The 21669-nt window shown below is 34.8% G+C and overlaps 2 protein-coding genes and 1 pseudogene across 2 annotated transcripts; 1 reads left to right on the forward strand and 2 right to left on the reverse strand.

Annotated features, from left to right (window-relative positions):
* The first annotated feature begins 2602 nt into the window (after nucleotides 1-2602).
* LOC125223302 (transcription factor UNE12-like) lies at nucleotides 2603-5746 on the forward strand. Its single transcript, XM_048126387.1, has 6 exons — nucleotides 2603-3151; nucleotides 3725-3850; nucleotides 4191-4256; nucleotides 4474-4539; nucleotides 5020-5097; nucleotides 5197-5746. Exons 1-6 carry the CDS (start codon nucleotides 2804-2806, stop codon nucleotides 5425-5427), a joined length of 915 nt encoding a protein of 304 aa, XP_047982344.1. The 5' UTR covers nucleotides 2603-2803; the 3' UTR covers nucleotides 5428-5746.
* Nucleotides 5747-6568: 822 nt separating this feature from the next.
* LOC125223303 (NADH dehydrogenase [ubiquinone] flavoprotein 2, mitochondrial-like) lies at nucleotides 6569-10260 on the reverse strand. Its single transcript, XM_048126388.1, has 10 exons — nucleotides 10112-10260; nucleotides 9997-10029; nucleotides 9814-9879; nucleotides 9127-9243; nucleotides 8366-8443; nucleotides 8181-8286; nucleotides 8016-8062; nucleotides 7223-7300; nucleotides 7076-7141; nucleotides 6569-6989 (listed from the first exon to the last, which is right to left on the reverse strand). Exons 1-10 carry the CDS (start codon nucleotides 10172-10174, stop codon nucleotides 6882-6884), a joined length of 762 nt encoding a protein of 253 aa, XP_047982345.1. The 5' UTR covers nucleotides 10175-10260; the 3' UTR covers nucleotides 6569-6881.
* A 1094-nt stretch (nucleotides 10261-11354) lies between these two features.
* Nucleotides 11355-12528, reverse strand: LOC125223304 (annotated as a pseudogene).
* Nucleotides 12529-21669: the final 9141 nt, after the last annotated feature.

The raw sequence follows: 21669 nt of genomic DNA on the forward strand, positions 1-21669 counted from the left end.
TGCCAAGTATTTGAATCTCCAATATTTGCATAAAAAATTCAGGACCAAATAATTAAAATGGTATTGTTCTTGACCAAAATTATAGAATCGTCATATGTTTAAGATCATTTTTTGTCCTTACTCTTTAATGGATGTATAAAAACCAAACAACGGTCCCGAAACAAGGAACTTGAGGAAAGTGTCTGATAACTACTCCATTTTAATACTTTTTCAAGATAAGTGGAAAGAGCATCCACATCCATGTTATTGTGCAAGAGCACGAATGTGGGCCCAAACCCACCTTTATTCATTTTTAATTCTCTGCTCTTCCACAAGGCATGCTCTTACATTATTTATAGGTACCACAATTTTATTATTCAATTTAAATACTTCAATTGCTAAAATATTTCCGGAATATTAAAATACATTCAAAATACAGAAATACTATTACAATACTAAAAAATAAAAAAAAAAGACATAATTAAAATCATAAAAATTACATAATTAAATTCATAAAATTATAAATTACAAAATTAAATCCATAAAATCAAATTAATTTTTTTTTATTTTTTGATTATTTTTTACGAATTTAAAAAAAAAATTAACGGTACCTTTAGATTGGGTGTCAATGCCCAACTAGAAAATGCCGCGTCGCCTGCTTGTTGGCAAGGACGATGCTCTTCGGCAAGAGCACGTCCGTGCAGTCGACAAGAGCACAACGGGGAGCACGTCTCTCGTCATGCCGTCAGCACGACTCCCGCTCTTGCGGAAGAGCACCACTGCAGATGTTTTAAAGTGGGAACCAACGGAACAAACACTCCCTAAGTACGTAAATCTTGCTTAATTAGTTTTTTAGTCAAGAAAAATTGATTAGCCTGAGTTTCTATTTCTTCTACATATCTAAATTTTTGGAAACCCATTTTTCTTTTGTAGTGGTGCCATTATGTAAATATTTGAATGATTTTTTGTTTCATATTTCTAAAGAAGCTTTCCTTTATAGGCACCAAGAAACTGACGCATGTTACCATCTTTTGCAATAAAGAATTCTCTCATCATATGCTATTAAATCCAAAATCTAAGTCATTAGATTTGTCGATTATGATTCTTGGTGGAATCACATTCCACTTCTTTTGTCTCACTCCCATTTATTTATCTTGTAAATGCTGTCATCTTTAGTTTAATATTTTACCAAAATAATTGTCTAATCAAAGTCATGAGCAGAATTGATAATGATCATTCATCCAAAGAGAAATATTGGAACATATTCCATCCTTTGGAATTTTTTTGTTTCAGAATTTAAAGAGTATTTCTCACACTTGTACGGTGGAATGAGTTGTTGTCTTTATAACCTTAGAATTGAACTCTATGCTTTTAAATTTAGTTAGTTTATTTGGGTCAGCCAATAAATTTTGGGTGGCACTGACGTTCATATATAAAGTAAGATGCGTGCTTGTGAAAACAAGTGATGTAACTAGAATTGTGATAAATAGCGATGCCAGAAGTGGTAAGAACGTAAAACATTATTATTGTAAATTTCACATTAAATTGAGACATGTTAACTTAATTAAGGCTAGATGCAATACAATAAAATAAAATGAAACCATTTTGCAATACTATTACCTTTTGACTTGGGGTCTTCTCATCATTTCACTCACCTATATGAAATTGAAATTTTGGAAATTTGAATCATGACCCTCTTTGAATGAGAAGTCAATTAAGTCATTGTTTGTCAATATAAGAATTCTTAGCATGTCATTATTTAACATAAAAAATGTCCACTTGTTTGACTCTTTTGCCATACTTGAAAGCGATTTCTCTCCAATTAGCTTTAATCCTTTTCTTTTTACCCAATTTTATTTTATCATTATCCTTCCATTTTTCCATGCCAGAAAACAGGTCTCCTAGAAGACTTTGGTGACATTGATTAAGACAATTTGTCACAATTTTTATGATAAATACTCACTTACTTAATTTGACACACCTCATCATGTACGTATGTGTGTGAATCTATTCATTTAGTTATTTGAAGCACAAGTTCATAAGAATAAAGAATCACTTACGAAATTTGACATTATTATTTGAATTTAAAGAAGCAAATATCGATATTCCCCTATAGAGTATACTAGTATTTCATTAAATGCAAATAAATGTATTTTGTTTTGAGTTAATTGTTCGTTAATGTGATGTGCCATAGTAATATTGTCATCTTTCAATTTATTGCAAAGTAAGTATTCGCATTTTTAGATGGCCACATGATTTTATTGTGTTAATTCTATAATATATTAAAATATGGTGACATTATTATAATATCTCAAAGCTTATTAATAGATGTGCACTTCCGTGCAACAATTTAAAATTTAATTATCACAAAAATGGTCGAAAATCAAAATCAAAATTGAAGTAGCAAAATCAATTATAATGTCCATATGATTACCATTACATCACAGTTGTTTTAATTAATATTCAAAATTAAACGACATCCTTTTGGAGTATTTGATTTTGTCACATTAATTTTAATTTAGGATTATCAGAAAAAATTAAAAAGTGGAAGTGTATTTGATTTAATTTAATGTGAGAAAAAAGCGACCCCCGATTTTCCGCTCTTATTTTCTCACCAGAAAAAGAAAGCACACCAGAAATAAAGCTGCTTCTCTCTCTCTCTTCACCTCTCTCTTTCTCTCTCTAGGCGCGAGCTCTTCAACCGCCACACACACACACAATTTCACTGCTGTTGATTCGAATTCGTTGTTGGTGAATGTGATTTGAGAAATTTACGAGGTTTGAAACTCAATCGACGACGATCGTGAGCTCGGAGCTCGCTGCCATGGCGAATAATCCAGGCGAGGCCCCGTCCGACGACTTCCTCGAGCAGATTCTAGGGTTCCAGGGCTACGGTACCGGCGCCGATGAAAATTTGGCCGGAGGCGACGCGGCGGCGGCGCCTTCGCCGGCGATGATGCTGCAGCTCGGCTCGCCTCACTTGGGAGGCCCCATGGGGGTCGGTCTCGGCGGCGGATACGGCGTCGGAGGTGGTGGTACGGGTGCGGCGGGTTTCCCGTTGGGGTTGAGCTTGGAGCAGGGGAAAGCGGGGTTCAACGACGCCTTTGGGAGCGGGAGGAGGTTCTTCCGCGATGATGCCTTTGATTCCCGCGGCGCCGCTTCTGTTAAACCGGTACAAGTTTTGTGGAATTCGGTGTGTGAGTTCGATGAGGTTTTACCAATTAGGGCTAGTTTTTGGAAATTGAGATGATATCGATTGTTCTCCCTGTGATAACTGCCACATTTTTAAGCTTGAATGTTGATTCAGTTCGGTTAAATTATAGAATGCAAAAGGAACTAATATTGTTGTATCACGTACAATCGTTTGTGCTGTAGATATTTCTTTAGCTTATGTTAGTTATTTCTTTTTGTGTGTGTGTGCGCGCGTATACGACTTGTTTTTGATGAAGTTTGGTCATGTTTTGGGGTTGATCGATTGGTGCAATTGGTCAAGGAAATGTACAGAGGAGGTTTTTTTTTGCTTCTGGTGATTTTTGGAGTATATTTCTTTAGCTTATGTTAGTTATTCCTTGTGTGTGTGTGTGATGTACAACTTGTTTTTGATGAAATTTGGTCATATTTTGGGGTTGGTTGATAGGTGCAATTGGTTAAGGGAATGTAGAGAGGAGGCTTTTGTTACTTATGATGATTATGTAGCTCTTGATATCACCGTAAGCTCAGTAGATACCTTCTCTTGAATTTGTAGGGATTTCATGGTCAGCCAATGACAAATACTGTTCCTGCAGCGCCTCAACCTCAGCCTCCTGCAGTTCGTCCAAGGGTACGAGCTAGACGAGGCCAAGCAACAGATCCACACAGTATCGCTGAGAGGGTATGCATAGTTGATTCTCCAGAAAATGCTCTTACAGTTGATTGCTCCATTTGTTTTTTGTTACAGTGTTGGTTGACTTAGATTTGGCCGGGAACAGTAACAAATCTAGAAGGATTTTGTTTGATTTCTTCAAATGGCAATGTGAAACACTTTCTTCAGTCGTTTTATATGCTTGCAGAGGGATGAATTATTTTGATATCTTGTGGCTAGTTGAGTTTTTTATAAGAGTGAAACTTCATGTAAATTTTTGCTGGTTGTCAACAACAATCTTGAAGGAAGTCTATTAAATGGGTTTTTTTAGCTGGCTGGAAGGTTTAATTTAGCAAAACTCTTATTGCAGTTGCGGAGAGAAAGAATTGCTGAAAGAATACGAGCATTGCAAGATTTAGTTCCCAGTGTCAATAAGGTAATCTTTCTCTATCTTTTACAGCATACTATAGCCTCAAACTTATCTTTTGGTGAGAGGACAAAAGCCAGAGATCTTTCAAAAAGAGTTTGTTATCACTTCCCTTCCTTTTTTTGATTCAGTGTCTCTTTTTCCGATAAAGCTTTTCACTTTATATTATTGCACGATCTACTTTCAATAAGAATATCCTCATACTTGAATGGAATATCTCCTGCAGACTGATAGAGCAGCTATGCTTGATGAAATTGTGGATTATGTGAAGTTCTTGAGACTCCAAGTGAAGGTGTGTATGTCTTTATAGATATAATACAGATGAAAGTGTGTAGTGTGGATTTGATGTGACTGATTTTTATAGGCATCCATAGAATTAGACGTGATGTTTTACTACTCCTTTGGTGCTACTATCATCTTCTACATTGCTTATTGCATGCGAAAGCTTAGTTGTTTTATCTATTATTAACTGGTTGTTAGGTGCACCATCCTTAAACTCTATGCCTGATTGTAATGAAAAACATAACGGTATTTTTCCACGACGAATTAACTTTTTTTTTTCTTTTCTCAATTATCTTTAGCCTTCGGAAAAATCATGACTGTACCACTTAATATTATGCAGTGACCTTTCCTTAAAGCACTGAAATACTTTGTCATGAGTTCCATTTATGCTGTCTAGCTTCTTTTGAGGAGGGGTGGCTTAGCCGCCAAAATCTCTTGCATAATTCATTGGCACTTTCTTCGGCTTAACTCGTCACTATCTATATCCCAGGTGTTGAGCATGAGTAGATTGGGAGGGGCCGGTGCAGTGGCTCCACTTGTCACAGACATCCCAATATCATCTGTGGAGGTAACTAACTACTAATAACTAATAAGAACTATTTTCTGCAGTGAGAACCTGTCTCTATAGATAGATTTTTGATATAATCTTCATGCCCAACTTTGATAGGAAGAAGGCAGTGACGGGGGAAGAACGCAGCCAGCCTGGGAGAAGTGGTCGAACGATGGTACCGAACGACAGGTCGCTAAGCTTATGGAAGAAAACGTGGGTGCTGCAATGCAATTTCTTCAATCCAAGGCCCTCTGCCTTATGCCAATATCCCTTGCCTCTGCAATCTACGACGCCCAGCCTCCAGACACCGTGCCACTCGTGAAACCCGAGTCTAGCCCCCCGTCGTAAATCCCCCCAAGGGAGATGTGCGTGCAACTTGGTGGGGTTGGAGGTAAAAATGTCAATGCTCTCTTTATGATGATGTTTTTCCATCATATGGGGTTGGCTGCTTTGGTGATGAAAGCAGTTTAGTGGTGGGGATATGCTGATTTTGGTAGTGGATTCGGGGACCCTTTTTCGATGTGGTTGGGGGTGTATATATAATGTAATTTTAGTGTTATTTATCTTCAGTGGAATTGAATGGTTAGAAATCTGGATAATGGTTTTATTATTATTATTTTCCCAGAAAAGTAGGACGCTTAGTCCAATGCAAACTCACTTTCTATCATTGCTTTCGCCACATTATCATAGCAATGCGCAATCCTGTTGTTGTACTTATTCATTCTTAGAGCATCCATGGTAATTCTCCTACTGCCACATCATCCAGCATTAAAATTCCTCCTGCCACATCATTAGGATAAGCAACTGGACAAACAATAGGCTAGTCACATCATCAACATTATTAAAAAAATATTAAATTTACGGAATTAAACATAAAATACGAAATTAAATTTACGACACATATATAAAAAAGTTCATTAATTTCACTTTTTTAAAAAAATACATTAATTAAAAAAAAAGTTACATAATTAAAATAAAAATCGGACTTCCACACACGAGTCTCCGCCTTACTCTACTCCTCACTAATTTATTAAAAAATACATTAAAAATGCAATAAAAAATGCAATAATTTTATATAAATTAAAAAAAAAAGTACATCCTAAAAAAAATTAGATAATTAAAAAAAAATCATAAAAAAATACAAGAAAAAAATGCATAAAAATATACATTAAAAATGTAATAAATAAAAGAAATGCATAAAAAAAATACTTTAAAAAAAATGCAACCGGCTAGCCGAAATTGAGCCTACTATGGCGGCTAGCACCCGCGAATCGGCTAACCTATCCACTAGCCTCCATTGTGGATGTTCTTAGACTAAATATTCAATTAGTCAAGAAGTTTTTAATTTCCTTAATTATCTTATCCGTTTTCTTTCTAATGAAATATGTGTGAAAAAGTTGGATTATGTTAGGAATGTTAATTCATTTTATCTGGTGGGTAGTGTGTTTACAGTTACTTCAATTTATTTTTAGGGCAAGGCCGACTGAAATACTCAAAACTCAACTCACGTTTTCATAGTCTCATTGATAGACGAACAACTCGCTTTTTCATAGTCTCGTTGATAGACAAACAAACACCGATGCTGCCAGAGATCGCACCATTATTTCAAGAATATCTAAGTTTACAGTGTTTTCAAGGCTTTGGCAGATGCACCATAGTCCCACCCAATACATTTGGCTGGCAGGGTGAGCCAAAATGAGAATCATAATTCTGACATTCGTTTTGGGAAATCTGACAGCTTACAGATGCTTTCCAATCACTTCTCGTCATTCTATGGAACAATAATTTCAAAATCACGTCGTTCAGCAGGCATCAAGGTCCCGGCATGGAGGCGGCTTAGGTTCACCTAACAACGTAGTGTTCCCACCTTCTGGTCCGGAGTTTATGCGAGCTGCGTTTTGTGTGCCACGCTGAAATAAAAACATATGTGACATGTAACTAAACATAGTAACTACATGATTGACAATCTTGATATATCAAACTATGGCTCTCTTACAGGTGGCTTCTCCCCTCTTCTCAGGGCCTCCACGATTTCGACAACTCTCTTTGGAGTGATATCTTCCTGCAACAATCAAAAGCAACTACGGTTATTTCTGAGGCATTTCAGCTGCAAAACACAAAAATGAAAACAGACAATACTCACGTAATAGTTATAGGTATATCCCTCGGATCCGTTGGAGTAGTCAGCAACTGTGATCATTGGAGCATTCACACAGGATCCCTAATACACCAACAATACCTCACATCATAAATTGCTCAACAAAAATCACTATAATTTAGTTATTTGTAGGGTCGGAATTTGATTAGAGCCTTAGTAGTATGTCATTAATTGCATTTAGCTTCTGTTAGCAGATTAGATCATTTTATTACTCTTAATATTACTTATCCAATGTTATCCTTTATTTATATCAATCGTATGCTGGTTATTCCATCGGAATTGCTAGACAGGAAGAAAACCTGGAGTTTATACCAGCTTAGTTTTACAATTTTTTTTCTTAATATAGGATTACCACCACTTCTCTGGTTTTCTAATTTCATTTTTAGAAAAAATGAAATGATGAAGCAGCAAAATCAAAGACAGCATTCAATCGCAATTCAAACATGATATGATGATTAGTACTTAGTAACTAGTAAGCAACTCTGCAGCATCCCTAATAACATAAGAATCTAACCCCATAACAGAAAAGATGATTAAATGATTGGGATTGCAGATATAGTGTCTTTGCACTTAGTGATGCAGCTCAAGAGCTTTGTACTATCTAAAATCATAAAATTGACACTTCCAGATTCAAACTGCCGATAAAAAACGACTCAGACTGAACATAACTTGCTGCTGATATGGTGATAGTGAAGAAACACCATCTTATTAGCAGCTCAATAAGCACAACAAGAAAATAAATGTCTATTATAGCAAAGATTCTCATAGGATAACATACCATACATTCCATTTCTCCAACAGAAAAAAGTCCATCCTTAGTTACTTCTGCAGAAGGTAAACAAAGAGCTTTAAATCAAAACAGGCTTCACAAGATTCCACGCTACAAAAACACAAAAGGTCACAAAATAAACATACATGAAAACTGGAATAAATGAAAATATACCATTGCGCTTCACTCCTAGGTGATTCAATAGCGCTGATTCAATTTCTCTAGAACCACGAATCATGCAAGGTGTAGTGCCACATACCAATAGGTGGTATTTTCCAACCTTCAATTGCCAACAGGTAGCTTAGCTAATGAGAAATTCACCAAAACTTCTCATAACCAATTTGGAACATTATAATTACCTTTGTTCGGTTGAACATCGAATAGAATGTTGCAACCTCATACACACGAATTGGAGGAACTTCAATGACTTTAGCAACCTTTAATGATGACAGAGAAAATTCAGATACAATGTTAGTTTAATCATACTAATCAGGTATCACAAAACCATACAGAAGTAACAAGGATGATACATACTATCAGACATCACTGTCGCTATCAATAGTTACTGGTTGGGGAGATGTGGGGGGGGTGTAGAGAGTTGGACCTATAGCCTATAGACACCCATCATAACCAGAATTATTAAGAAGAGTGGAGCACTATATAAGCGAAGCAAGTAAGATGTGATCTTTAATAATGTAAGTTTAAGCTGAAGCAAGACATGATCCTTAATTATGTTAGTTGGGAAGTTAAGGAGACCTATAAAAATGCTATCCTCAACGAGTCTACAGCTGCTAAAGGTAAAGTTGTGTACACAATGCATCTCTATCAAACAAGGATATCCCTACACCCTACATCGCAGATCTGTACCTTGACAGCTCAAGTAGTGTTGGCAATTGGAAAAGAGACAACTATCATCTAACACTTCTGGTCACAGCATCAGAATGAAGCATGTTTATCCCTAAATCAAACTTTAATTTATCACTAGTACTGTATTGCAGCATAGCACCAATATTATTTCGGGTTCCACATGAACAATTTTGTAACAAAACACCTGAGATGGACTTAGATACAATAAAAGGTATATTCAGCAGAAGACATTGATAAAAACTGATTAACATACATGATTCATTGCTGAAACCGATAGCCAACCTCCATGTTGCTGTTGTGCAAGATCAAGCAAGGGAATGACAGCAGATTGCTTGTAATTTGAAGGATAGTGGGACAATATCTCCTTAACCTGTGCAGAATAAAAAGTTTATACATAAAGACACATATTGTCTGTGCTAAGCTATAACAAAGCATATCTTATCCATAGTTTCTAACTTTCTATCAGCATAACTTACCTATAATAGCAACAGTGATTATCAATCAAATATGCTACTGGGAGGCATTTTCACATTGCAACCAAAAAGTCTAGGTTGATTTATATAATTGGACACACATACCAAAGAAAAATGCTAAACTAGAAATATTAACCTACATTGATTGCCATTTGCCAACATAAAATTAGCCTTGCATTCTTATGAGATGAAAAAAGTAATTAGAAAAAAAGAACTCCATAACCTATCAACTGATGTCATAGAAACAAACAGATCATCAGCATTGACAACTGCAATTGACCAAAGCAAACACCATTTCTCCCTTAAAACAGCTAAAATCAAATACCATTCCTCTCCTTTAAACTAGCTATCACTATTAAATGGAGTAGTAGATCAATGATACACCATTTGTGCATTCAAATTCCACATTTGAAAAGAAAAAAAGGAACCAAAAACAGCAATAATCAGAAGCAGTCAATACAACTTACCTTTTCCTTGTTCTTTGCCGAGAATTCCCACGGAAGGTCTGGATTATTATCCGGACTATCAAGATGCTGAAATCCACAAAAAAACGATAAATCAGGTCTCTACCAGCTGAATTCAGACAATCAACAAAAAATGCTAGGTGAATCTCAGCAAGTAAATCAAATTAAACATCAAAACAAACTCACATAGTTAAGCGCAGTCGAGAACGATCGCGATGCCTGCACAAAACACAATTTAAGATCGGAAATAATAAATATAGAAGACAAACACCAAAAAAAACTCAATAATGAAGAAAAAAACCTGTGGCTGACGGAAAGCTTGACGGAGCTGGATAAAGCGTTGGGCGGCGAGACGGCGCAGCATTTTTCCGTTCAATCCGAAGGATTCTTAGGTGAAATTGAAAATGAGAGAGATTAGTTGTGAAAGTTGAAGAACTTAGAAATGGAGGGGGGTGAGTCTAACATTAACGAGGTGCGCACTGCGCCACAGTTCAGACGCGTGTTCCACACACGACCACAATTTGGATCGGCCCATTTAATTAAGTTTATGGGCTTCCCACATTTATAGGCCCGTCAAATTTAAATTCTTTGTAATGTTTTATTTATTTATTTTTAGTGTATGGTCGATTTTGTGTCGAACATCGTTATTTAAGGAGTTTACTGAAAAATATCTCATTTAAACACGTACATGTAGTAGAGTATACACAATTTTATTTATATTAAATTAAACTATAATTTTCCAATACGATGTCTTTTATCATATTTTCTTATCGTCAAAATTAATAGTTATGCATGACTTTCAATTGACAAGCAAGGTATGATGATTGTCAAGATTTTGGAAAAATGGAAATTTTAACACAATACAAACGAAATCTATGTTACAATCTCTGTGGGTCAACTATAGATTGCGAGAAACAAAACAACCAATCGATGTTGCAATATAATAGCACACCTGTCAATAGGGTGGCGGCACGACGCCAAGTCGCAAAGGTTGCAACTTGCACGCCATGAAAGAATAGAGGAGGTCCTAGCGATTTTGGGTTCAACATTCTCATATTGGAGAGGAAATTAAAAGCAAAAGACTAGGTGTGACTTGTTGACATTTTGGGTTCTAGATTTTTTTTAAGATGATCAATAACGAATTTTTGTTACTCTCAAAATAAGTTAAACCTCGATAAGTAATGGATTTTTATCTTCACATTGGGCTCTAGAAGTTGAACATTATAAAATTTAAAGAGATAGTTCTTATTATAATTGTACAATAGTAATAATAATAATCATAATAACAGATTGGGAAAACAATACCCGACCTGACTCTGCCTAGTTGCCAACCTTAAGGGTCCCTCACTCTCTCGCTCTCGTGCTCGGTTGCTTAATCGGGCATTAGGGATTTTCAATTCGATCATGTTATTTGGTATGGTTTCGGAAACTAAACCATGTAATTAGGTCATGATGAGAAAGAACACACGTCTAGCTAAACTAGGAATATATTTACGATGGATTTATCATGTTTGTATAGTATCTTCTCAACAAAAAAAATTATATAACAAAAAAGAAATTGAATTTTATTATGAAAAATGGGTTTTACAAACAGATCTACCCATAGATTACCACAGTAGTAGTAATATTTTATGATATTATGTGGAGTAATTTTAAAAAACGCCAGATCCAGAATCCAATTTTCGATCTAATTGTATTAAATAGGAGTATCGTATAGTGTAACGCTAACTCTATATCTATAAATACATTACAAATTCCCCCAAATTCATTTAAAAGAAGAAGAAAGACTATACACATGTCTTCAAAAACCCTTCTCTTTCTCTGAAATGTTGCATGAAAGAATTCAAAACACGTCCACTGTGTGTGGATCTACAGGCAGCCCAACCCTCTCGCTTCTGAGCCTTTCATGATTCTCATCCTTTTGCAAGACGTCACAAACATCTCCCATGGAACATCCCCAACCAGCATCCAATCCCCATCCTTGTCTTCATACGTCGGCGCAAACTCAGATCCGTCGTATCCTTCTCTCTCCGAATACACTCCTGAATCAAATCGGAACAAAAACAAAATTCAAAATCCAATCCATAAGAGAGAGAGAGAGAGAGAGAGATTTGTTGCATTTGTATGAATTGATCTGTACCTATGGTGCACTTGAACATGTTCTGCAAAGCCTTGAGCAGATCGAGGTAATTCGTGTAAAACTTGAGATCGATCTTCCTCAGGTACGGAGCTCCATCCATGCTCACCTTCACGAACATCGCCGAGCTATCCGATGACGATGACTCCGCCTTCTTCTGCAGAATGTTTTTCCGGTAGGATCTCACCGGCGGCCATCCAACCACTTGCGCCCTAAACAAATCACCAAATCAAACCGATAAGCCTCCGATCCACATCCACAAACACATAGCAGATCTCAAACACACAAAAAAAATTCAGAAACTAACTTTAGAGCTGGCGCAACGGACTCCTGCTGCGGATCGCATGAATCGTCCATCTCGGAAGAAGATCTCTTGTTGCTAACACTTGTTAATATCTTCGCCTCCGATTCGTCTCTTCCTGGTAAACCTAATCTGAGCTCCGTCGCTACTGAAGTTTTTTCCATTTCACTTGATGATTTCTGCGAAAATCGAAGCAGCGAAGGTAGAGCGAAATTGATTTTGATTTTGATTTTGATTTTTGTTGTGGAGATTTAGGTGTGGAGAAAGGATTGAGAATTGGAAATGTTGGGTGCGGGAGTTTTATAGGAAGTTATTCCGCGCGTGTGCGGGCCCACGCGCTGGAGGGGGGGTGCGTGTCACGGAGGGAGAGGGGACAGGGAGTTATGAGTGGAGAGAGAGATGTTGGGTGATAGAAGGGCAAATTTGATGCGGAGGGGACAATCGCAACCGCCGCTATTCAAAGCTGTGGACCGGATGATCCAACGGCCGAACCCGCTCCTCCAATCGGGACCGTTGGATCGTCAATACAATTTTCTTCTCTAATTCAAACAATTTTTTCAAATTATAAAATATGAGAAAATCAACTAAAGGTTGTTACAAATTAGAATGATATTCCTTTTTTATTTTCTTTTATATATTTTTTAATTAGATAGTGAACGTTCTAAGCCATTACAAAGCCGCGATTTTGTAAAGATATGAGATCATTCAAAAAATATTGTTTGATTTAATTATGTTTTCAAATATTTTTTCCCTATCATCATTATCTCTTTTGTTATGGAGTATGGAGTACTACTTTTTGCGTCTGAAAAATAGTGTGTAGAGAGAAAAACTAGAAGATACATCCTCCGTCCACAAATAAGAGTTCCGTTTTTTTATTTTGGTCCGTTCACAAATAAGAGTCTCGGTTAATAATTACCATAAATGATAAAGAGACTCTACGTTCAACTAACTCATTTCACTCACATATCATTTAAAATTAATATATACAAATGGGACCCTTAATCCACTAACTTTCTTCCACCCACTTTTCTTAACATTTATTAACACTCGCGCTATTCAGAAATACGACTCTTAATCGTGGACGGAGGGAGTAGAGGCTCGTATATGTTGGAAAATATAATTATATAATACCGTATTAATTTTAAAAGGTTTCATTGTGATCATTTTTTAATTTTTTTAATTTGTTTGAAATACTATTAAAATTAGCATATCGAATTGAAATTATAAAAGATAGTAATAGCTAATATAGTACTGTACAAATAATTTTTTCACCGCTGCATATTTTCTATTTTCGAAGATTTATCACAAAATAAGGCGGACTTTGTAAACTTTATTTTTTTTTAATCATATCCGTTATATGTTAGTAATGTTACACCATCATTTTTTTAACATGTCTCATTTATATGTCATCCTTTTTAACATGTCTCAGTTATATGTCATCATTTTTAACATGTCCCATTTTCACAAGAATGATCATTGTTGTGGTTATCAAATTATACAGTAGTACTACAAAGTATATTCAGATAAGACTTCATATTAATTTAAAATAAGAATTGAAAATCATTTTTAATCATTTGATCATTAAAATTATGATAGATGCACCCCCCTTGTTATTTAAGTGCAATACCAATTCGATTCCTTAGAGGACAGAAATTTTCATTGAACTTAGTGTCTCTTTGGTATAGTTAACTTGACTTCAGCGTTCAACACAATGTTTCTAGAATTTCTTGTGTTTCATGATAAGAATAAATTTAGACATCAACTCACCTCTATATATATTGTCTGAAAAGTTAAAAGTAAGGAAAAAACTATAGGGTGTATCAAACTTTCATGAAATCTAGAATGTTTCTTTAGAGTGGGAAAAAGAGAAAAATAAATATTTCTATCACACCACTTTATTTTATCAAATATTCTCAAGATTGTGAAGTATAAAAAGAATATTAACACGTCAACATTTTATGATAATATTATCATCAATTGAAAGGGAAAATAATATTATACATGTCGCGCATGAAAAACTATCCATCATATTAACAGAATATGTGAAAAAAATTTTAAAAAGAAGGCATGCTCAAATATTGTATTTTAGTTATTTTTTGCAATTTTACCCGATGAAATTCCCTATTATGTTTAACTAAAATTGATGAACTATAAATCCAAAATGCTTCACTCGTAATCAAAGGTTGTTTTAGCAATGAAAAATCTGAAAAAATCGTAATTCCGTAATTTGTATAAACCGTTTTTTCCAAATAAATCATACTCCACTCCATAATGTAAAAGTGAAAAAATAGGGAAAATAAAGGGCAGTGAATAGTTAATTTTCTGTGGGCAGTGCATGTGAGGTGGGCCCCAAGGGTGTCGGCATGGGCATGTGAGTTGTGAAGTGATAGAGGGCCCCACCTTGAGGAATGGTCGTATGATATTAGCATGACCATGTGACATGCTACATACATCATATCCACACGCATGCATTGCCCAACTCTTATTCTACCCAACATTTTATCTCATAATTCAGACATATAATTGAGATATTAAAATAGTTTTATAATGTGTCGGGTGAAATTATCTCCTATTTTTATTTTTATTTATTATTTTACATTGTATATAAAAATTCTAAAATCATTTATATAAATCGATTATACATAAATGTAGGACGAGGACCATCAAATTTCATGATGATGGTTTACACAGTTTTTTTGCTTAATTTCACAATTATGAATCTGAACTTTTTTTTAATTTTATTGGCAGATGTACAGTTGACACCACAAAACATTTTAATTTAATTCAATATTAGTATACTGATTCATGAATTATAGCTTCTGACTCGATATCAATAGTAATATATTTTGTTACGTTAACTGTTAACTGATATTAGTGTATCATAAAATAAATACGTATAATTTTAAAATTTCAAAATTCAATTTTTTTAGAAAAACATCTCACTAAAATCAATCCCTTAATAACCTAAACTAAGTCTTTGTCTATATGTTATCAAATTTTTATTTGGGTTATATATGACTTATACTCAATTACAATATATGTTTAAAGAGATATTAAAAATATGTAAAATTTTACAAGAGATAAATTTTCATCGATACATTTTAGACTAATTAATAAGCTAGCTTAAAATCAAATATGAAGTACTATTTAGAATTATGATTGACAGTTTCTAACCGATAAACTTTTAGGACGATAGACTCGCATCCAATTAATCTCGAATTCCAATAGTTATAAGCTAGCATAAGTAAAATTTAGTAGAAACTCACACCGATATTAAATAAAAATCATGCTCCATATGTATATAGTCGGTGTCAGTAAATAATGTCGCAAGAATCGTGGAGCAAACTTAAGTTCTGTTTGTCGGCTAAATGTTTATTAATTAACAATGTAACATTTCTAATTCGTTCTGCTTAATTAGTATAGTTTATAGTAATATACTATGCGCAGCCTTGGATAATATAGTAAATAATAATTCCTCTATATTTACAAATCAAACATTTTAGCATACTAGCTTACTCGAATCATGAAAGTCCATATATTACTACTATCAAACTAGAAAATAGAGTTACTGTGCTTATTTTTTAGGAATCTTATTTTTACAATTGTTATAATCTGTTTTATTTTTTAAATAGAATAAGTATTAAACACCCTCGATCTAAAATCTGAGTACAAAAACGATGCAACGTGGCAAACTCTGTGGTATAAAAATAAACACAATTGAAAAAGCATACATAGGATTCTGAATGATGGAAAAATGGAAATTATTTCAAAGGGCCAAATTCAAAGTCATGGACTCATGATCAGTGGGTATGTGTAATTTAATCATTCTTAATAAATTGGGTGGAATAATCAACACATGCAATTATGCAAAAATGCGCATCAGTCGGTAAATGGTAAATTTGGATTAGTTCATTGAATTTGAATCAATTATCCTTTCTTAATTAAACAAGCTAAGAATACCGCAGTTACGTGGTAATTAAGCTTGTCGCCCAAATGTTATTCAATTGACACTCAATACCTATCTTAATAACAAAAATTTTGTTTCTCCTATAATATCCTGAATTTTATCCAAATTTCTTAAAATATTGTTATACAAAAGTTTCTATCAGAAATTAAATTACTTTAAAGTATATTTTCAATAAAATTTAAAAATATATCAGTTCCTACCAAAATTTATCTACGCTCGCCCCTGCCTTGGAAAAAAAAAGAGTCAATGAAGACATGACTACCGAGCAAATCACTAGGGAAACACCTATAGATGTACCCAGGTGGGATCGAACGGGTCGACCGATCTCACTGTCATCTTTTCCTATCGCACGAGTTTCAAAAACAGAGTGTGAGTAGATATAACAGCAAAACGAAAAAAGATGTTTCATCAATCCAAACGTCAGTAGGTTGAAACAACTTTGTTTTGGTGACGAATTTTGACTTTACAAGTTCAGTGTCACCTAACCTAACAAGAAAGTAGTGAATTAATACATGTTTCACTATGGGTCTCACAATTTGCAACTCACCTAAGTAGAGTAAACTAGTACTACTATGAATAATCATTTTTCATATAGGATGTAAATAATTAAGCGTAGGCATTGAGATATATTTAAAAAAAGTAAAATTAAGAAAAGAAAAAAAAGCTTAGGCTTATTTTATGTAGACGTGTATATTGTTTCGCATTACTCATTCTTAGCCAACCATATACTTATCCAAGTAAATATCAAGAAATATTATCCTAGAAAATAAATTGTTAGTACTCCATTTCACATCCATTGTCAAGTTCACATCGAATCCATCAGCTTTCACGGGTGAAATAAGAGTGGTACGGCAGCAATGAATGCTAAAAGAATTGAATTGTCCATACATTACCTTTTCCTTTTACACCTTACTTTCATAAATTTTTTGTCCATTCTTGCAATTGATAGGAGCCTAGGAGCATCACCGGTGATTCTCGTTCCGGCCGGATGCAACGGCATAGGAACACGCTGCACGAAGGGAAGAAGGCGAAACAATCCTCCAGTATATGTTAAAGTATGTTCGTTGAGTCTGCGCTGTAGTACCTGCTAGCGCAGCTATGCAGTAGAAGGAAAGGAGCCTAAATCGACCCCTTCCTTCTTTTTTTTTCAAAGAAAAAACGCAGTACAAGGAAACTTTTATTTAAGTCGGATGAGACTAATGTAATTAAGAAAAAATAGCACTCCTAAGTTATGGATTTTGTGTAACATTATCTTAGACTAAAAAAATAATTTTTGTATAATTTAATAAAAATAAATTAATGATTTAGTTTATAATATTACGTCTTTATACTTAGACAGATGGTTTGATTGCATATGTACATATAATAGTCATAAAAAAAGTGAGTGTTTCATTTAATTGCTAAATAAATTAATATTATTTTAATCAAACGCGACAAATTATAGAATCGAAACTATTGGAAACATCATGATCAATCTTTCTAATTGTGCCCACGAATTTCAATTGGCAATTAAATATGACGTGAATCGCTGGGAAATTCAAAACCTCTAATTCGAAAAAATTAGTTGGCAGCTGTTGATTTAATAATATTTGGGACATACATAGCAATTACGAAAATGAAATTTTATAAGTATGTTGGTTGTCGATATTTGTAAATCAAATCAAAAGAGACAATTTTTAATTGCTATTTTGCGAACCACTAGAAAATTGGAAATGTTAATCAAAAACTTATTAGTCTAAAATGTTAATCACATCGTTTCATGAATAATCAAAGCTTTAACTGTATGCTCGCAGTAGCAACGCAACTGGTTTCGAAGGAGCTGAATTGTAAAAAAGTTTTAATTATTTAATTACATATTTATTTTATTTAACTTACTCGCAACAAAGCAGGGTTATACAATGGTGAAAAATGAAAATAATGAAATGCTGAAATTAGAGGTGACTTGAACAATAGTACTACTAAATAACTTCTAAGATTTCGCGTTCTCTGAAATGTTGTTCGGTATATCTTCTGTTTTGTATGCTTGCTGTGGTAAGTGATTATTTCCTTCTCTTATTTTTTTTGGGGCCGCTACTCGATCCTCTTCTTCTCATGTTACTAGGATTTTGCCTGTTGTAACTTTATTTTGTTATAATTAAGGTGGTACTTTATGTGCTTCCTCTTTCTTGTTATTATTATTTTTTTCTTGTGTCCAATTATTTAATTTGTTTAATATAAGTGCAATATAATTTTGATGTTTTTAAAACAATTAACATCATTTAACTTACATCCACCTATAATTTTTTGGATGCCACTTCAAATACAATTTTATCAAAAAAAATTCATCATGCAATAATTCCAAACAAATTTATATTTCATATTTTTTTACTGATTTAATAATTGCGAAATTGACCGGACCAAAATTTAACCAAAATTTATGGTTTTGCGGCTAGGTATCGAAGATAGTACTATAATATATATAGCCAGCCCCCTATGGACCAAACAAGCCACTTGAAAGCAATGACGGATCCAGAAAATATAGCTCGTGGGGTCGGACCGAAAATTTAATACTAATATATAATATTTAAATAAAAATTAATATATATTAAATAATTATTTTTATCATTTTTGTTGTCCTTATTATGTTTTTGTTATAATTGAATACAAAATTTATAAAACTTGAATTAAATCAATTAACTATGCTAGTTAAATTTTTTTAATATTTAACATAGGATCAACTAAAGCTAAATTAGTTACACAAGATAAACAAGCACGTAGTATTAAATATATCAATTACTAGTTTACAACATAAAACAAAAAAATAATGAAATAAAAATCATAAATAAAAAAATATTCCTAGATTTACTAAATCGCCGCCCCCTCTCTTCTTCCAAGCAACGTTTTTACAGTTTTCTTCAAATTCAAAATTCATCAATGGAGCTTCCTCTTCACTAAATTTTTGCAATATCTTTAAATTCACTCTTCTTCTCTAAATATCCTTCCTATTATAATCAACAACAATGGTTTGTCTATATTTTTCTACTCTCTTCTCATTTATTCTCTAAGTTTCCGTAGAGGCGGAGTTGTCGTACGTGGGGTCGGGATGCGGAGTTGCTGTGGGTCGGAGGACGGATTATAGAGCTTCCCAAGCAGTACTCACGGACCAACGGTGGGGTCGGCCGACCCCGCCCGACCCCACCTAGGTCCGTCGTTGCTTGAAAGCATGGGTAGGCCTTGTTTGCCATCTCTTGAATTCCAAAAGTACAACTCACACGATGGTAGAAACTAGAAAGTACAACACAGCTTTGCAGCATTAAGTTTGGACAACTAATTATGTTTTCACATTTGGCTACTACTATTTGTTTGGACCAAACTGATTTGCTGGCATTCTTCACCACCCAACCCCTCTAATATTTCTTCATACAAATACATAATTTTGGACCACAGACAAACAGGGCCTACTTCACTACCATTATTTAGATCTAGGCTTTGAATATTTGCTTGGGATGCTTGTTTTTCTCCTACACCACTCATGCATATTCTTCAAATTTAATCCTCATCCTTATTGTGGACCTCCATCCACAGCCATTTTGATTCAATTATTTTTGCAATCCTTTGTTCTCTAATTCTACAATTCATCTTCTGTCACATTTAAATGAAATGAAAAGAAATAAAATAATTTATGTTAGAGATTGTTGAATTTGGACAGGGTTAATGGTTTTGCTAGTATAGGTTCATCTCCCCCACCCTGGAGTGATGATTATAATTAATACACAAACACATACAAGATTTATTTAATAGTAGTAGTATTAAATTTAAATTATAGCAAATGAGTCACACTAATTCCTGACAGTTCATTTATCTAGCCACAAAAAAAGACACTTCCCATTCTCATATATAAATGCATCTGAGTTGTCTATTACATTAGGTTTAGTTAACGAGATAAGGATTGAATATTATAAATGTTGTTTAATTGGATAAATACGACATGATACATAATCTCGGGACAATGCTGCATATGATTAGTCACGGCCTTACTCGTGCGAGTAGTTCAAGACCAATTCAATCTTGAACAATATTACGTTAATTTAATCTTGAGCAACAGAATACGTCAATAACTAGCAAACTATTACGTATATAGGAGTATTATTTTCATCATACCAGTTCTACGCTTATATGATCATATCAGAGTCAGATAAAGGTGAGGTCAGTTGGGATCGACCGACCCCATCGTCGGCCATGGGTGACATTGTAGAACTCCATTAATTAGCTCGACAACCCATGATAGTTCCACTTCTGACCCACGACAATTCCACCTCCGCTCCAATCCTACCAATTTATCAATACACGAACTATATAATAATAACATACAATAAGGTTTAGGGTTGAATTCAAGGGTGTGGTGATATGGGAATTGGATAATGAAATGAATAAGATGCAATGGATTTGGCATTTGGATGGTAGGAATCCTAGGTTGATGGAGAGCACAACATTGAATAAGAGATATATACTACACACGTGTGAGTATTAAATGCTGTGGGCCTTCCCACACGTGGGTATAGGTGTCGATTTGGACTTTAGGGTCAATTATGGCCCATTTTGTCTTCTCGAAAAAGGGCCCACTCACACAAACATGTGGTTTTTATGTCCAATTTCTTATGTTTTGGGCCCTTACATTTTGTATTATTGGTTGGGAAGACGACACACAAATAGACATGGCCACGGTTCAAAAACCCGCCGGTTCCGATTGGGAATCGGCGGTTCCGGTTTGTCGAATGCTTGAACCGTAACCGGTCTGGATACCGGTTATCCGGTTCTGGTTTAACCGCCGGTTACCGCCGGTTCCGGTTTCGGTTACTAACCGCCGGTTTTTCAGCGGTTCCGGTTCAATTTCGGTTCTTATTTTTATTTTTTATTTTTTATTTTTTATTTAAATCTTATAGTTATAACTTTTAAATTCTATAGTAAAATCCAAAGAGACATTGAAATCGGTCGAAAAACGCCGGTTTGTGTCAGAAAACCGTCAGTTTCTGACCGAAAACCGATGGTTTCCGAAACCTTTTCAGACCCTACGCTGCAACCCTACGCCTACGCCTGCAACCCTAGCCCTGAATCGTCGGGAACCGGCGGTTTTGTGTCAGAAACCGACGGTTTTCCGACACAAACCAGCGGTTTTCTGACCTTTTTCAGTCCTACGCCTGCAACCCTAGGAACCTACCGGCGACGTCTACATTTTTCCGGTGAACCGCCGGTCCCGGTTTCATATTTTTTGAACCGTAACCGGCCCGTTATAAACCCTAAACCGGATTTCGAACCGGAACCGTCGTCCGGTTCCTGTTCCGATTCCGACCCGCCGGTTAACCGCCGGTCCGGTTGGGTTTGGCCACCTCTACACACAAATAGAGGATATACATATATTTTTGATTAAATAGTCTTTAATTATTTATGAGCATATTTTCGTGAACATCATCTATA

Source organism: Salvia hispanica, chromosome 4 (genome assembly GCF_023119035.1).
Source record: "Salvia hispanica cultivar TCC Black 2014 chromosome 4, UniMelb_Shisp_WGS_1.0, whole genome shotgun sequence".
In the NCBI taxonomy this organism is placed as follows: Eukaryota; Viridiplantae; Streptophyta; class Magnoliopsida; order Lamiales; family Lamiaceae; genus Salvia; species Salvia hispanica.

Excerpts from the sequence above, each read along its gene's own strand:
- LOC125223303 (XM_048126388.1), bottom strand. The coding sequence starts at position 10,174 with ATGCTGCGCCGTCTCGCCGCCCAACGCTTTATCCAGCTCCGTCAAGCT. Across the intron at positions 10,030-10,111 it reads AAGCTTTCCGTCAGCCACAG|GCATCGCGATCGTTCTCGAC; the intron begins GTTTTTTTCTTC and ends TGTTTTGTGCAG. Across the intron at positions 7,301-8,015 it reads TTGGAGAAATGGAATGTATG|GGATCCTGTGTGAATGCTCC; the intron begins GTATGTTATCCT and ends TTGGTGTATTAG.
- LOC125223302 (XM_048126387.1), top strand. The coding sequence starts at position 2,804 with ATGGCGAATAATCCAGGCGAGGCCCCGTCCGACGACTTCCTCGAGCAG. Across the intron at positions 3,851-4,190 it reads CACACAGTATCGCTGAGAGG|TTGCGGAGAGAAAGAATTGC; the intron begins GTATGCATAGTT and ends CTCTTATTGCAG. Across the intron at positions 5,098-5,196 it reads TCCCAATATCATCTGTGGAG|GAAGAAGGCAGTGACGGGGG; the intron begins GTAACTAACTAC and ends CAACTTTGATAG.